This window comes from Taudactylus pleione, unplaced genomic scaffold (assembly GCF_031769625.1).
Source record: "Taudactylus pleione unplaced genomic scaffold, aTauple2 ptg000036l, whole genome shotgun sequence".
Lineage (NCBI taxonomy): Eukaryota > Metazoa > Chordata > Amphibia > Anura > Myobatrachidae > Taudactylus > Taudactylus pleione.
Window position 1 is genome coordinate 3,581,566 of NW_028284438.1, and position 17,206 is coordinate 3,598,771.

The 17,206-nt window shown below is 41.8% G+C and overlaps 1 protein-coding gene across 1 annotated transcript in view; it reads left to right on the forward strand.

Annotated features, from left to right (window-relative positions):
* Window positions 1-17,206, forward strand: part of LOC148538795 (bifunctional heparan sulfate N-deacetylase/N-sulfotransferase 3-like) — a 298,794-nt gene that overhangs the window by 237,976 nt on the left and 43,612 nt on the right. The window contains exon 8 of the mRNA XM_088452217.1: window positions 1,945-2,041. Coding sequence (XP_088308343.1) covers window positions 1,945-2,041 — 97 coding nt within the window. The remainder of the gene's footprint in view (window positions 1-1,944; window positions 2,042-17,206) is intronic.

The window sequence follows — 17,206 nt, forward strand, 5'->3', positions numbered from 1 at the left end:
TTAACACATCCTCACTGAACTTATGTGAGAATGCCCGGATCAGATCTGTTATGCTACTAACCAGTAGTAAGTGTAGATGAGTTGGCAATGCGTATGCCTGTACATGTTGCAGTCAGCTCAGCTGTATGCAAACACAAGCAAGACAAACTCCACTGACAATGAGACAGTACTGTATGTTCAACTTAGCATCAGGCGCAAAACAGTCAACTTCAGATTAGTAAGAGGCAGAACAGTGCAAAACTAAGCACATTGCAATACTGTTTCGTTATTGGATGTCCTTAATTACCCTCATTATTTTCATTGCATATTAAATGAAACTTTAGCCAAACAGCAGATGCTATGCCTGTATAGTATTGCTGCAGTATGTTTCAGTATACAGCAACACTGCTTTCCCTGCAGCTATACATTTGAGTATTAATATACCATACAACGTGAAGACAGAATAGGTTTTTAATATGTATTGTGATTGCAAGACAAATGTCATCCACTTGGACTGTTTTTTAGGGGCTCATTTAGGGTTGGACTCATGTCTGTTTTCTTTTTAGAAAGAGATGCATTTCAGAACTGTGCATGCTCACCTAAAGACTAAAGTGCATATCTATCTATATGTATGTATATCTTTGTGTCCGTTAGTAGATGCACTCATGTTCTGTGTAGTTATATTGTAGGGGTGCTTCCCAAATCACACAGCTATCCAATACTTTGTGAACTTCATAAAATCCAAAAAGGGGCACTCACCATGTTCACCATTCCAAAAAAACTATTTAATAGCCAACGATTAGGACACTTTCAATATCCGCATCCAGACAATCATATCACAGTGGTATCTTGGTACAGGCATTTACGGCAATAATAACTTTCAAATAGCCAAACTTATCAATTCCATCCACGTTTCGGTTCCATAACAAACCATTATCAAGAAATTACATATCCATCTAGTTGTTACAACAGCCAAGAAAAATTTATGTAGATAGAGTTTTACATATTGCTGACTTGCATTTCTTTAAGCCTGGTCTGCTTGAGGAAGAAAAAAGATTACCATGTGATTTTTAAAGTGGAAAATATCAGATGTATTTAACTTAATGCAATTTCATTCCATTTCTGTTTGCATTAATTACATTTTATATGCAATATGGGAGTTTTATATTTATTAATTACTATGGGAACACTACTCACATATAAAACTCTTCACTACATTATTACATTGTGTACAAATAGCATAAAGTGGCTTTAGAATCTACTGCTAACTACTGTCAAGGCACATCTTAGTGCTTTATCTATGCTATCATGGGACATAAATATAAACACCTGCTTATCTAATGTATACCTGGCACAAATGCTTATGTTGGGTGCCTCTTCAAATGCATCTAAAAAATGCATCTGCTTATTTTTATCTGCGTCTTTCCCCTCCATACATTACGAGTGCATATACATCCATGTGTATTTAATGCATGCAGGGTAAATACTGGCTGCTTTAGCATGTAGCCCACAAATGCTAAACAGCTTTATTGTTACATTGCAATTTAGATTTCAGTTTGGACCATACTTACCAACTTTTCATCTGTCCTCCCCGGGAGAAGCCTGGGTAGAGACAGCAGACAGGCAGTGATGGGGGCGGAGCCGGATGATTCACATCAATAGGTCCCGCCCCCTCATGACAAAATTGTGCATATTTGAATAGGGGTTGCAGACTGCAGATACCAGGTAAGATTCTCCTCATTCTGCCCACTTCACTAGGAAGTGGATGGGATGCGGGAGAAGTGCCTACTCTTCCGGGTGGTGTGGGTGGCTACCCAAAAAATCAGGAGCCTCCCAACTCAGAATCAGCCCCATACTGAAATATAATACACAATTTGATGGTATATTTGCCATATGATGAAAGTGCAATTGATTTTGTATACAAGAGTATGAAATTGGTACTTTTGCCTCTTAAATATCTTTTAGAATCCCTGTGATGACAAGCGCCATCGTGATATATGGTCAAAAGAAAAAACCTGTGATCGCCTGCCAAAATTTCTGGTTGTGGGACCACAGAAAACTGGTGAGCAGTCATAATTGATGAAAGGGTACTTGATTGTGAAGCACATCGCATGCTGTTTTACTAAGGTTAGACACTTGATGCACACCAAATGGTTCAAAATGTCTAATACCAATTAGCCAGCTAATCAGAAGACTTTCCCACATGGGAATTGGCTGCTCGTGAGGTTGAGACCCAGGGAATACCATCCTTTACTAATTTTTTGACAGTCATTCATAAAGAACACGTGGGTGTTTTATTATAAACCAACAATCATCAAATTGACAGGTCACACCCAAAGTATGATTGAAATGCTATGAGCCCCAATCCAGCCTTTGCTATGGGCCCCAGGGCAGACTTTTCATTCTTTTTCCCTTCTATTTATCAAAAACAATCTTGGCTCCTCAGTACTCAATGGGCCAGATATGGTAGTCTGGGTTGATTCTAAAGATAATTCTACTAATACAGCAGCTATTTCTATGTATTTGGGATGGGGGTCAAGAGTAATTGTAATGAAATGCTCTTGAAATCAAACAGGAAGTTCACTAGTTAAATTACCATTTAATATCTTTGAAAATAGAAAGACAAATTGGCACACATAATATTGGCATAATCTCCCGGCATTAATAAGTGCTACAACGAGAGAGAGAGAGAGAGAGAGAGAGAGAGAGAGAGAGAGCTCAACTTACATGAATAATAATAATTTTATTTATATAGTGCTTTTCTCCTAAAGGACTCAAAGTGCTTTACATTTGCCTTTACAGTACAAAATACAAAATAAGCTTAAACAAGGGACATTACAGATGCAGTGTGCATATAGCATATGGCTCCTGTTGCACAATTATACTTGTAAAATATCCCTGTGACTTTCTGACTATTGAGTTAAAATTGTGATCCTATAGTGACAATGGATTTCTCAGGAGTGCCAGGAAGTTAAAACTCAGTGACTGTAAAGCCATAAGCTTTACATTCACTGCCTACTTGTACTCCTCGTCACCGGTATTCACTATAGGGCATGGGCGTGCTCACAGATGCTTGACCAAGCCCCCCAACTGAATTACTGGCTCCTTGAATCTTCAGTGGTGTACCTGCTTACACAACATCAGACAGTAAGTGGATAACAAGGTTTGTGTGTCATCAAAAATTCCTGTTTGTACAATATTGGAATAGTTTTAAATTCCATCTTGTGATGCTTGATATTTGAGATAGAGATTAGCTTGTATGTGAAAATTGAAGATCCATTGCTCACTGGAAGAATTTTGAAAACTTGAGACAGGAGAATGGAAGAATTAGTCCTGCTATTGGGAGGGACATGTACCACAGTTCAAATGTAAAGGAAAAAAAGTTTAGGGCTGAAAGACCAAGACCTTTAATATACAGTATCTTTTGTCCTCTCCACTTCCACATAGAAGATTTTGCTCAGTCTTTCCTAACATTTTTACAGCTGTTTTACACACACAAATATCCTTACGACTGCTCATTTCAGTTAATTGTAACTGACATTCTTATTACAAGTTGATTTAAAACCAGATGTACCCAATGTAAAGGTTCACTAGACTTGTAGTACAACTTGATCCAATATAAAATGGCATCTGGTAATAATCACTGAAATTAGTATTTATCAGTATTTAAAATTGATTAAAACCAGATATCAGATATACTGTATATATATATATATATATATATATATATATATATATATATATATATATAAAAAACATGTTACTTACTTAAAAGTAACATACCTAATAAACATAATAGTTGCTATATAACAATATCATACATGTTATTAATTCTTTATCTTTCTGAAAAACATATATTTAAATATTTAATATTCTGAGCAGGACAGATTATATCTATCTTGCATTACTATAGAATAGGAAGTACAGTACATATGCAGTGTATAATATCTTCAACCTCATAGGTCATAGAGTATAGGTTTTAGGCTCCAACTAGTGGATATGCTTAGTACAGATTTAGGGCTGGATTCATCATGGATCACAATTGCAACTGCGTATGCAGATCGGTCGATGGTGCGTACTGCGCATGCGTCTGATTCGCAGTGCGCATGCATGAGTTAGCATTGCAATTGCTCTGCAATCACCTACACAGATAGAAAGCCATTGCAGAGAGAGTGACTCCAGGCCACAATTTGGGGGTGGTGATGGGGGAGTGGTAGGAGAAATGCAGGTGTGCCTGTCCGTTTGAATGCCTTTGCATGGGCGTGCATAAATTAGCCACTGTTTACACGGGAAAGAGTCGGGAAGCCGATGAACGGAAACTTGACCGTCGGCTTCCCGACTGTCTAATCCCGGCAAGGGCTAAATGACAGGTGTCGAAATCCTGACGCCTGTCATTTTACCTACGCCGGGAGCCCAACACCCGGCTTACCGTTCGAAGGTAAGCCGGGCGCGGACAGCTGCGGGGGGGGGAGGATTAGGATTAGGGTTCCCGAAGGGGATTTAGGGTTAGGCGGCGTGGAAGGGGGGGGGTTCGGTTTAGGCACTTAGAGGGGTTATTAGGGTCAGGCACTTGGGGAGGAGGTTAGGGTGGAGAATAGGTTAGTCAATACTTACCTCCCGATGATCGGGATTTTCACTGCTGCCGTTATGCCGCTGCCGGGATTTTAACCGCAGGCCATGCAGCCGGCGGTAAATCATACTGAATCCGCTCACACATTTTGAGTGCTTACTGCGTACGTCAAGGTTAGCAATTTCTGAGTAAGGTCAGACCTGTTGTAATTGTGCGTGAGAGGCCGATGTTACTGTATATGTGGGATTGCAAGGTATTACAAATGTGTGAAAGCGGTAGTGGTCGTCTCTATACTGGTTTTGGGCGTCTCTCCTTTGGCTTTGCGATTGCAGTCATTAGCATATTTTTGCAGCAGACCTGCATGCATAATCGCATCTGCGATCGCAATAGCGATCCGTAATGAATCCCTTAGTACAGAATTGAAACACTGGGACTTTACCAAAATTACTGAGCCTGCTATGTTTTGCTGTTTGAACTTTTTGACCCATCTTAAAAACTGTAATTATTTTGTGAGGAAGTGGAAATAAACGTACCTGTTGTTGTCTGGATTGTGACTGTCGGCATGCCGCTGTTGGTATTCTGACAGCCAGAATCCCGACAGCCGGGATCCCATAGCCAACCTCTACGGCAAACCTACCACACAGCAACTGAATTAACTAGCAGAATTCCTGAATTATTCATGGACTATCAATGTGGCAAAATGTGAATTCCCAACTACTATACAAGTAAATCAAAAGTGGTGCATGACTATTCTACCACAAAACCCGATTAGCACAAACATTTACCATGATTTCATTCATCCATGCTAAAGGACTAAACAGAAGGGGGCTTTCACTAACTACTTAGCTGGCTGTATAGAAACTAGAGATAAGCGCGGACCCTTGTGTTTTGGAATTGCAAACTCTATCCTCAGTGTTTTGTTTTTAGTTTTGCCAAAACCACCCTCAAATGTTTTGGTTTGGATTTGGGTTTGGTTTAGGATTACTTGAAAATTGTTAAGAGCCACTAAAATCATGTAATTTGGGCATATTTTTGTTCCTGCAGTATTATTAACATCAATAACATTAATTTACAATATTTCCAGTCAATTATGACCATCTCACAGCTAACAATATTGTTCACTAATATTGGCCAAAAGCTGCAGTGAGCTGACTGGCTAAATGAAGCGACAGAGCAGCTGCACAAACACACGGCAGATACTTTAAAAGAATATAGCACATCTATGAAACAGCAGTAGCAGACAGGATGGCAGTTTAATAAAATATATGACCCCATATAATGTTTTCATTTATCAAGAACTAGATCAGAGGTCTGAGGCCAGTACAGGTAAATGGATGTAGAGTATATTAATATTATGTAGTGGAAGCCAGGTAAAGCATGTCATTTATGGATTTATTTTATTGATTAATGATTTCATGATTAGTGGTGTACACCAATAAGAACATAGAAACAGTTATCACTATACAATATATAATATCAAAGAAATACCTGGACCTTGCAAACATGTAGTGTGGAAGAAACGAGTTAAAGCATGTCATTGATGGCTTGATTTAATTGATTATTGATTTGATTAGTGGCATGGTGCACTATTAAGAATGGAGAAGCAGTTATTATAAAAAAACCTGGGCCTTGCAAACCAGAAGACTGTCAACAATGCACTAGCAAAGTATAGCCCAGTAAAGTACAATGAAAAGAAAAGTGTTGTATGATGGAATTGTCCTTGGGCCCTCCCACCCAATCTTATGTTGTATATTAAAAAGGACTAGCACAGTTTAACAAACCAAGCACTTCATTGACAGGAACTTCCACTTTTGTGGCTGATGTTCTTGGTTTGTTTGGGCCAACATAAAAGACCACATCTTTGTGGTTTGGTTAAACCAAGCTACTAATGGGCTTAAGGTGGATAACAGTATTGTTATTCATAGTCACATTTGGAACATATCAGACTCATCATCATCCTTCTCACTGTTGTTAATATCATCATCCTCATCACACAATATTAGCCCATCCCCATTGGAAGTTTCTGCTTGTTGTAATTGGTGGAACAGGTCTTCCTCATTAAATGTGTAATTAATTTTAATGAAAATCAGTTTTTCCAAATTTTTTGGAAGTAGCCTCCTACGCTGATTGCTCACAAGGTTCCCGGCTGTGCTAAAAGCTCTTTCTGATTGCACACTGGAGAGTGGGCATCTTATGTACACCAGAGCGAGTTTATACAAGAGTTTCCAAATTTACTTTTTTCCTCCCAGTATTCAAAGAGATTGTGTGACATGCTAGTTTGTACATTAAAATAATCCTCCACCATTCTATTAATGCTTATTGTATCAGATTGAGTCACGGCCCCGTCAATACAAGCCTCCAATTAAAGTATATAGAGGATGGATATCCACCTGGTTACTACCTCTTGCTTCAGTTGGTGGCATGGCAAATTTAACTTTTCTTGCAGCTGCTGCAATCTTCTACATATGGTTGCTGAATGCCAAAAATGTCCAGAAATATTTTGGGCCACAGTCAGCCACTCCTGCATGCTACTGTCATTTTTTTAACAAATTCTGAGCCACCAAGTTTATTGTGTGTGCCATATATTTTGAAATTTCACTCACAATGCTCGTACAATGTTACTTGCATTATTGGAAATGACAAATCCTGAGGAGAGTCTTAACTGGGTAAGCCATTTTGTTATCACATCCCTGAGTTTTTACAACAGATTGGCACTGGTATACCTTTAGTGAAGCCAGTGATGCAGAGAGTAGTCTGCCTGAGAATGAGCTGGCATTGTGTGTTAGATACTGCTGCAACTGCTGCTGCTGAATGCGATACACCCACCCAGTGGGCTGTCACAGTCATGTAATATTTAGTTTGACCACTACTGCTTGTCCACATATCTGTAGTTAAATGGATAGTCAGTACAATGGCATTTTGTAGGAAAAGAATAATTTTTTGTTTACCTACTTGGTACAGTGGAGGAATTGCTGTTCTGGTAAAATGGAATTGAGATGGAATTTGGTAGCGGGGTCACATGACCTCAACTAATTGTCTAACACCAGATGCATAGATGGCAGTTATTGGATGTAGATCTTAATGCTAACATAGCAGCCATGGCTTCTGTGTTCGGCTATGCAATGGATGGCGGCTGTCAAACTTGGTTCCTCTTGCAAAAGCTTGTTTCACAGTCAATTGTAAACTACTAGTCTTCTTGGTCCACTTCTGTGATGAAGATTCACCACCAGCAGCAGCACTAGCGCACAAAGATTCTCCTAGGGAATCCTGGATAGTGGAGGAATCAGTTAGCCTTTGCAAATAGGATACAGCAGGACTACATGCGATTTTTAATGAGGAGGTTGATGGATGGTGTTGGCGGTGGAGATTGCATGTGCTGGGATCTATCCATGTTGCTGGATTGCTTATTATTATTTTACAGGTTTTTTTCAGATTTTGATAAATAATTTGCATTAATTTGCTGCAAGTGACATAACAGGGAGTAGGTGCCTAGATGGTTAATATCCCTACAGTACCTCTACTTATTTTGGCACCACAAATAGTAGAGATGTCTTGACAAATGATGTCAGGATTTTGGAAAAAAATTCCACACAAAAGAGGTGGATTTTTTGTTCATATGCCCAGGCATGACAATATCCTTCTTCTTCTCCATCAAGAATTGCTGCCACGGATGGCCGACTTACTTTGACACAAACAACATCCTCCTCCTGAATTTTATTGACTTCTTCTTGTCCAGCACATTTAGCATCAACATTCTCATTAGTATCAGATACACAAATATCCCTCTTATACTGTTGCACTTCCACTGTAGCATCCTCAATTTCCATGTTGAAACCATCACCAGCCTTACTTTTACTACTATTCATCTTCACATTTGCAGCGGTTTCAGAAATAGTGCTAACATAGCTTCTCTAGGATTACATTGTCAGAATCAGAGATGTCTGACTTGTGGATACACTTAGGGGTATATTTACTAAAGGTCGATTTTAATCGATTTAAAATCAATCAAAATTGATTAAAATCAATGTTGTGTTTCTGGGGCTAAATCACACATTTACTAACAGTCAACTTTTGAATTTGTTTTTTAAGTATTAGTAAATGTGTGATTTAGCCCCAGAAACAAAACATCGATGTTGATCAATTTTAAATTGATTAAAATCGACCTTTAGTAAATATACCCTTTAGACTACTCTGGGATTTGTGAAGTTTGTGAACACAGTTTATTCTTCAGCCTAGAATGTTCTTCTTTTTTTTTGTGCACTGATTTGTCTGTTTTAAAGGTAACACATCTACAAACACAGGGCCTGATTCAGAGCCGGATGCTCTGACCAGAGCGCTCGCTCTGAATCAGTGCCCTCCTACCTAAAAATGGAGCGGCCTCCTGGCCGCTCGCATAGCTGTGGGTGACCACCCACAGCATATGCGAGTGGCCAAAAAGATGGTCACGATGGTCAAGACCATCGCGACCATCGGGCTTGCGGCGAGACCCTGCAGTAGGGTCTCGTGACCGCAAGCCCTGGAGTGATTTTGGCTCTATCAGAGCCAAAATCACTCCCACTGACATCACTAGTGATGTCAGTGGGGCCGGACCCAGACGGTAGGAGTTCCCAAGGGATCGCCCTCCGTCTGGCAGCCACGCCCCCAGCACGCCCACCAAAGGGGGCGTGCTGTCAGTCACCATCGAGAGCATGCCCCCTTTGGTGCGAGATCTGGAGCAACAGCTTGGCTGTCGCTGTCTGGGTCTCGCTCATGCGCACGACGGAGCTCCCTCCGTCATGCGCATGCGCATTGGGGTAACATCGACCCGCTTGCGAGCGTCCTACGCTCGCGAGCGGGTCTGAATGACCCCCACAGTCAGGCATCTTCTGTAACCTCACATTCAACATCTTCTCACGCTAAGGGGTAAATTTACTAAGATGGGAGGTCTATTAAAAAGTGATGTTGCCCAGAGCAACCAATCAGATTCCAGGTATTATCTTCTAGACGGTGCTATATAAATGAGATGTAGAATCTGATTGGTTGCTATGGGCAACATAGCTTCTTAAACAGAAATACCATCTTAGTAAATTTACCCCTTAGAGCGAGAAGATGTTGAATGTGAGGTTACAGAAAAGGCCTGACTGTGGGGGTCATTCAGACCCGCTCGCGAGCGAAGGTCACTCGCTAGCGGATCGATGTTGGGCGAATGCGCATGCGCACAACGGAGGGAGCTCCGTCGTGCGCATGCGCGAGTCCCGGCGAGCGACGAGGAATACGTCACTCGGTGTCTCGCACCAAAGGGGGTGTGCTGTCGATGGTGACTGACAGCACGCCCCCTTTGGTGGGCGTTCCAGGGGCGTGGCTGCCAGACGGAGGCGTTCCCATGTGAACGCCTACCGTCTGAGTCCGGCCCCACTGACATCACTAGTGATGTCAGTGGGAGTGATTTTGGCAACGATAGAGCCAAAATCACTCCAGGGCTTGCGGCAGCGAGATCCTACCGCAGGGTCTCGTCGCAAGTCCGATGGTCGCGATGGTCTTGACCATCGCGACCATCATCATGGACTCTCGCTATAGCTGTGGGTGGTAACCCAGAGCTATGCGAGCGTCCATGAGGATGCTCCAAAAACAGGTAGGAGGGCCCTGATTCAGAGCGAGCGCTCTGGTCAGAACGTTCAGCTCTGAATCAGGCCCTGTGTTTGGCCCTGGCTTTCGCAGTAGGCCTTATATTGCATGAAACAGCAGTAGCAAGACCTACACACACAAAGAAAGGCCATGGTTTGAGCCTTTCCTTGACACTGCGTGTGGTGTATGGCATGTTGGCAATTGTACATTTTTTTCGGCAACAAATTTTCCTCATATATTTTGAGGTAATGTTTTCTTAACCATTGTAAAATACTGTTTAGATTTGCGGTGCCCTTTTGTACACCTTCTTTCCTCTTCATCAGGAGGAGATTTTGAAGATGTAATATGGTGTTGCTCCTGCTCATCTATAGACTGATCCTTGATTGGTTTTATTTTCTTAAAACTAGGACAAGAGTAGGGCTACTGTTGTTTAACTTAACTGCCACAACAGCAAGTTAATCTACAGTGAGATAGGGAGGGAAAGGAGGGATGGCTGTTACCTTTATCATGCAGTTTTATTACCATAATGGAGAATTTTGTTGACTTATGATTTTTGAGGTGCAGATGATGGGGATGCCACACATCCAGTAACTTTTAATATATGCTGCGTCACTCAATAACACACTGTGCAAATTATTTTTAAATTTGATTATGAATTAAAATGACAGACTATTATTGTTTTCATTTTTAAAAGTGCAGGAACAATTGGTCTTTGTTAATAATAATTATTATTTTGTAGTACAGACAGAAGGCGGTACATATTAGGCAGATACCCAGCAGTAACACAACACAGATAATAATATAGGCCCTCATTCAGAGACGCTCGCTATTTGCGGTCGTTCGTTTTCTAAAAAGGGGTGGCTATTCAAATGAACCGTTCGCACTTTGCGGTCTGTTCACGCCTCTAAGTCTGAACGAGCGTGCAAAACATGCGAACGTAAATTTGAAAAATACGCCCCCTGGCCGCTCGCACCATACGTCATGTCCGCTATTTATTAGTTTAATCGAGTACATCGACCAGCGTATGAACTGCTCGCTATTCTTGTGGTTGGTTTTTTCAACCACTATTTTGCGAGCAGTTCTGAGTTAAAAAAAACCAAGTGACGTGGTCAATGACGCTGCTGGATTAATTATGCACTCCCTTAAAACGCCCGTTTTGACCTTTAAGCACGCCTGCGATCGGATTTCCACTCCCCGTTTTCAAGCACCTTCCCCTGTTACCACCCACATACGCCTCATTCTGTCACTCAAATTAGCAGGCATTCGTATTTTGCGAGCACATGAATTTCGACCGCATTGACTGGTTCGCGCATGCGTATAACGATCCGTACGCATGCGCAGTTGGGCAAACATCGCTCGGAGCGAACGAGCTGCCGCATACGAGTGGCTCTGAATCAGGCCCATAGTATATAATGTACGCTGCATTACTCTTAATTATAACTTGTTTTTTTTTAAAGAGGAAATATGTTTTTTTTTTTATTATTATTATTCTTTTTTTAGAACAGCCATGAGAAAGCACTCAAAAGATGGCATCTTGTGGTGAAGCACAGACACAGCAAAGAATTTTTTTTCGACAGATAATCAAATCAACACTGTCTCTGCCAAGCTCATACACAAGTGACAAGCAATAGTGCAGAATAAATTCCTTTTATAAGAAAAGTGGAGGTTCACTTTAACTACGCAGACCCATGGCAGAGTGACTGACAGGAAGTGCCGTTTATAGGTGGTAATGGGGGGTGTTTGGCTTAACGCAGGCATGCCAGTGCATTTGAATGCCAATGCAGGGGTGTGCATAAATTATCCTCTGCGATGCCATACGCAGCTTGAGGGCTGATATCGTGCATGGAAGTTAGCAATTTTAGTAAGGTCAGGGCTTGTGCAAGTGTGCGTGAGGCTTTGATGGTACTCGATTGTACTGATAGTTTCACAGTCTTGCTAAGTATTATGGATGTGTGTAAGGTAAAGTAGGCGTCCTTATGTAGTGCAGCGGCGGCATTGCGATAATTAGTATTTAGTGGCATTGAAATAATTAGCACTATCGTGCGTAATCGCTATTGCATTCACAGTTGTGTTCCGCAGTGAATCAGGCCCTAATTCCACTCCTAATATTTTACAAAATGCTCCAGCTTCCAGCCCTGTCCAACACCCTTTCCCTCCACTCTCCAGTGAACACTGTTGCATGGGTGTGCATAAATTAACCACTGTGATGCCATGCGCAGCTTGTGCTTGTACAATGAGGTTAGCAATTCCTGAGTAAGGTCAGACCTTGTCCATGTGTGCATGAGGCCAGTGGCGTAAGTTCATCCCAGACACCCGGAGGCAAGTTATCATTTAGTGCCCCCCTGTCCCCCATATTTACAGCCCTAAATGGGGTGAATATATTGTGGGTGATGGAGGAGGTGCCCCTTCAGTGCTGGCGCCCGGTGGCAGGCGCCTCCATTGTCTCCCATACTTCTGCTCCTGCGTGAGGCTCTGATTGTACTCGATGTTACCGATGGTATTGCAGTCTAGCTAAGTATTACGGATGTGTGTAAGGTGAGGTGGGTGTCCTTATGTTAGGCTGTGTATGGAATTGCAATTGCAATTATTAGCATATCTTCGCAGTGAGACTGCATGCATAATAGCGATCCTTGCTGAATCAGGCCCATTGTCCCACTGTAAGGGAAGCAAACGGGAAGCCGACTTCCTAAATACCGGCAGCCGGCTTCCCGACTGTCATATCCCGGCAGGGGTGAAATGCCGGGCGTCTAGATGTAGACGCCCGCATTTCCCCGACGCCGGGAGACCAGCGCCCGGCATCCCGATCGTAGTGATGCCGGGTGCCGTGAGCGGAAAGCCGCGGGGGGGAGGGTTAGGTTTAGGGCTCCCGGGGGGGACTTAGGGTTAGGCACCCCCCCGAGAGGGTTAGGCTAGGGGGAGGGAGGGTTAGGGTTAGGCATCCCCGGGGGGGGACTTAGGGTTAGGCACCCCCCCGTGGGACTTAGTTTTAGGCAGCGGGGAAGGGGGTGGTTAGGGTTAGGCACTTAGAGGGGGGATTAGGGTTAGGCACTTGGGGGGAAGTTAGGGTTAGGCACCCCTAAGGAGGGTTAGGGTTTGGTGGGGTTAGGTTAGGTTAGTAGATACTTACCTATCCACGATCGGGATTTCCAGTGCTGTCGGGCTTCCGCTGCTTCCTACTCTGCTCTTGTCGGGCTGCCGCTGACGGGAATCGAACCGCCGGCCATGCAGCCGGCGGTATTTCATACCCATTCCCACTGTAATATAGTGGGGAAAAAAGAAACCAGTGCTCGGTCTAACATATGGCTTTATACAGTATAAAAACGCTATTGTGTTATTGATATTTGACAAATAATTCCTTAAGCAGACAAAATTCAAATCACATATAAAATACAATCAAATAAAAAATTATTTTGTACAGCAAAGGAAGACATACCTTTATAATGAAGACATTAGAGTGAAATTGTGTGTTTTCAGTCAGCAAATGTCCATAGGGTGGTGGCCCAGGACACAATCTGTATTAGTAGTAGCAGATTTATAACTGGAAGTTGGATGGAAAAAAATGTTCCAGGAATAGATTTAGGTGAGTATATTATCAGTCCTGAACCAATGTGGAGTCCCATAAGCAAAGAAGATTCTTCACAGATTGATCCATTCTCCTTTATCTCTATGATAACCGTCTGGAAAGATTTCTACTGTAAGCTGGTTGATGTGGTTGATATAGTGAACTGCCCATCCACAACGTTCCAGATAGGTTCAGTTCCTGTATACCCCTAAAGTATTTTCCTGTAGACCATCCACAGCTTTCTAAGAGATATGGAAAAGGAGCTGAAAAAGAACTGATCAATCTGTGCAAAATCTTCTTTGCTTATGGGATTCCAGCTTGGTCCAGGACCCATGACACAATACTGCTTGTTATATAAAGCTAGCAGTGTTTTTTTTTCCATTAATATACAGGTTGAGTCTCCGATATCCAAATATTCAGAAATATGGATTCTTTTAGCTTGACTGATAGTGACACCTTTGCATGTTGATTATACAATGTACACAAACTTTGTCTAAGGCACAAATTATTACAAATATTGTATAAAATTACCTTGAGGCTCCTCTGTGTATAAGGTGTATATGAAACATAAATGAATTTCATGACTTTCAGAACTTTGTTTGAGCCATAAAATTCTTGAAAATATTGCATAAAATTACCTACAGGGTGTATGTATAAGGTGTATATAAAACATTATTAAATGTACCGATACATTCTTGATAAAAATCTGCTGCCATCTACCAGGATTCTGTAGATGAAATGAGGGTGGACATTTCAGCAAGAACAGCCAAGGTCACTCACAACTGGTTTCAGAGAAAGAAAATAAAGCTGCTAGAATGGCCCAGCCAATCACCTGACTTGAATTAAATTGAAAATCTATGGAAAGAACTAAAAATCAGAATTTATAGAAGAGGCCCACAGAACCTTCAAGATTTGAAGACTGTTTGTGTGGAAGAATGGGCCAGAATCGCACCTGGGCAATGCATGCGACTAAATCTTGTTGAACTGCACTCCTCCGTGATGGCAGGCTGAATAGTGTTTTGGTGTATGGGGTTAATAGGAGGAGTGGGAATGAGAGATGGTGGGTGGGGGGGAAGGTGGAGAGGAAGAAGGGGGGAAAGAGGAAACAGGATGGTCAAGGGTATGGAGAGAGGGGGGTCCACAGGATGGTGGTAGGTATAGGGGAGGGGGGGCATGGGATAGTGGTGGGTGTTGGGAGGGGTATGGGTTGAGAGGTAGGGGTGGTTGAAAGTACTGCACCTAGTTACAGGAGTAGCAGGTCCTGTTAATGGTCAATGTGGTAAAAGGTGGTATTGTGCGCTCTTCCTGAGAAAGAGGATGTATTGTGTTCTGGGTGTGGGAATATGGTTTGTCTCGGTGGTGAGGGAATACAGGTAAATGAGGAGATAAATAAATGTAGGAGGTGTTTTGAGAGCCTTCTGGGAATGTTACTAACCCATTGACTTTGAAAGTGCATGAACATTCCCAGAAGGCTTTCAAGACTGTAGACCATAGGTCCAGCAGGGATAATGTGCTGGTCACAGAACCACACGGCAAGGAGCCCCCTGAAAAGGTCCACCTAGTGCCCTCCTCTCCTTCCACATCCACAAAACCCCCCTCCACGTGAGACTCGGAACAGCGCTGTATCTGCTCTAATAAACAATTTAGCCTCCTACATTTGTCTGTCTTCTAATTTACCTGTATTCCCTCACCACCGACATCAACCATATTCCCACACCGACCGCACAATACATCCTCCCTCTCAGGAAGAGTGCACCAAACCACCTTTTAATGCATGCGACTAGTTTTTCTTAAAGCTGTCATTACCAACAAAGGCTTTTGTACAAAGTATTAAATAAATTTCAGTAAGCGTGTTCGATACTTTTTCCCTGTGTCATTTCACATTATTACACATAACTTAATTTATGGACATTTATAGTTTGATTTTTTTTGCATGTGTGGACTGCATGGGTTGTTGCTGACATTTTTTGTACAAATTCCATTACAATTGCCCCATTACAAATATATTTACTGAGAAAAATGTTGATGTGTTTAATACTTATTTTACCCACTCTGTATTTTTATATATATATATATATATATATATATATATATATATACACACACAAATATATATATATATACAGTATATATATTAGACATGTGCATATTCAATTTAAAGAAATACGAACATACCCTAATATAGAGGTTCCAGTTAGAATCAAGTGCCAGTATGGAATCTCTTTGGGGTTCCAAGTATAACCAAGTCCTTTCTCACACCTTGTCGTAATTTTGAGCTCGGATTTAAAAAACGGATCTTGCGTGTTTTGGATTGCATTTAAGTTCTCCCTCGTGATATCAGGTGCTGTGAGGTGGTCAAAATTGACTGGAAATACTGGGAAGAAATGTTATTGATATTAATAACACTGTAGGAACAAAAACAGGCCCAAATGACATGATGTTAGCTGTTTTATACATTTTTAAAGGAATTCAAAAACAAAAACAAAACCGAATCCAAACCAAAACAATTGAGGGTGGTTTTGCCAAAACCAAAATACAATGATGACAAAACAGAAGGTAAACTTGGTGCCTGTGTAAAGGAACTCAACACTTAATGTGAAGAATACTCAACAAATACGCATTCACGAATAGTGCGGGAGGTCATCAGGGGCATAGCAATAGCCCCCGCAGACCCTGCAGTGGTTTGTGGGCATGGTGGCTTGGGGGCGTGGTGGTTTGGGGGCTGCAGATTCCATGTAAAATAGCTATCTGCATGGAATCTGCTGAAAATGTCTCTCCAAAGGAGGAGACATATGCTAGAGGTTCTACTGCACTTCTAGCATCTGTCAAGACAGCATATAGCGCATAGCATTACTGGGAAGTGCCAGGAATGCTGGCGCCACCAGGAGAGGATGCAAAACATTGCATCTTCTCCCGTGAAACCCCTGGCAATGAGCATGGAATTTAAAAGTAATTAGAAGCCTTAATGTGAGGCATATACTGGTGTCAGGGGCAAAAATATATGTGGCATAATGTTTAATTGGCATTTCAGTGTGTGGCATAATGTGTAATGTGCATCATGGTTTGTGGAATAATGTGTAATGGGCATTATGGTGTGTGGAATAATGTGTTATGGCCATTACAGAGTGTGGCATAATGTGTAAGGGGCATTATGGTGTGTGGAATAATGTGTAATGGGGACTATGGTGAGTGGAATAATGTGTAATGGACATTACAGTGTGTGGCATAATGTGTAATGGGTATTACAGGGTGTGGCATAATGTGTAAGGTGCATTACGGTGTGTGGAATAATGTGTAAGGGCCATTACTATAAGGAGGAAAATTACAAATAATGTAAATATCTATAGGGGTGGGGGCGCATATTTAACTGTTTGCACTGGGAGCCAAATTGTCTAGAAACAGCCCTGTATTAGTTTTATCAAAATGCCATGGGGGGGGGGCAGAAACTATTTGCCAGGGGGGAGCAAAATTTATAGTTGCGCCACTGGATA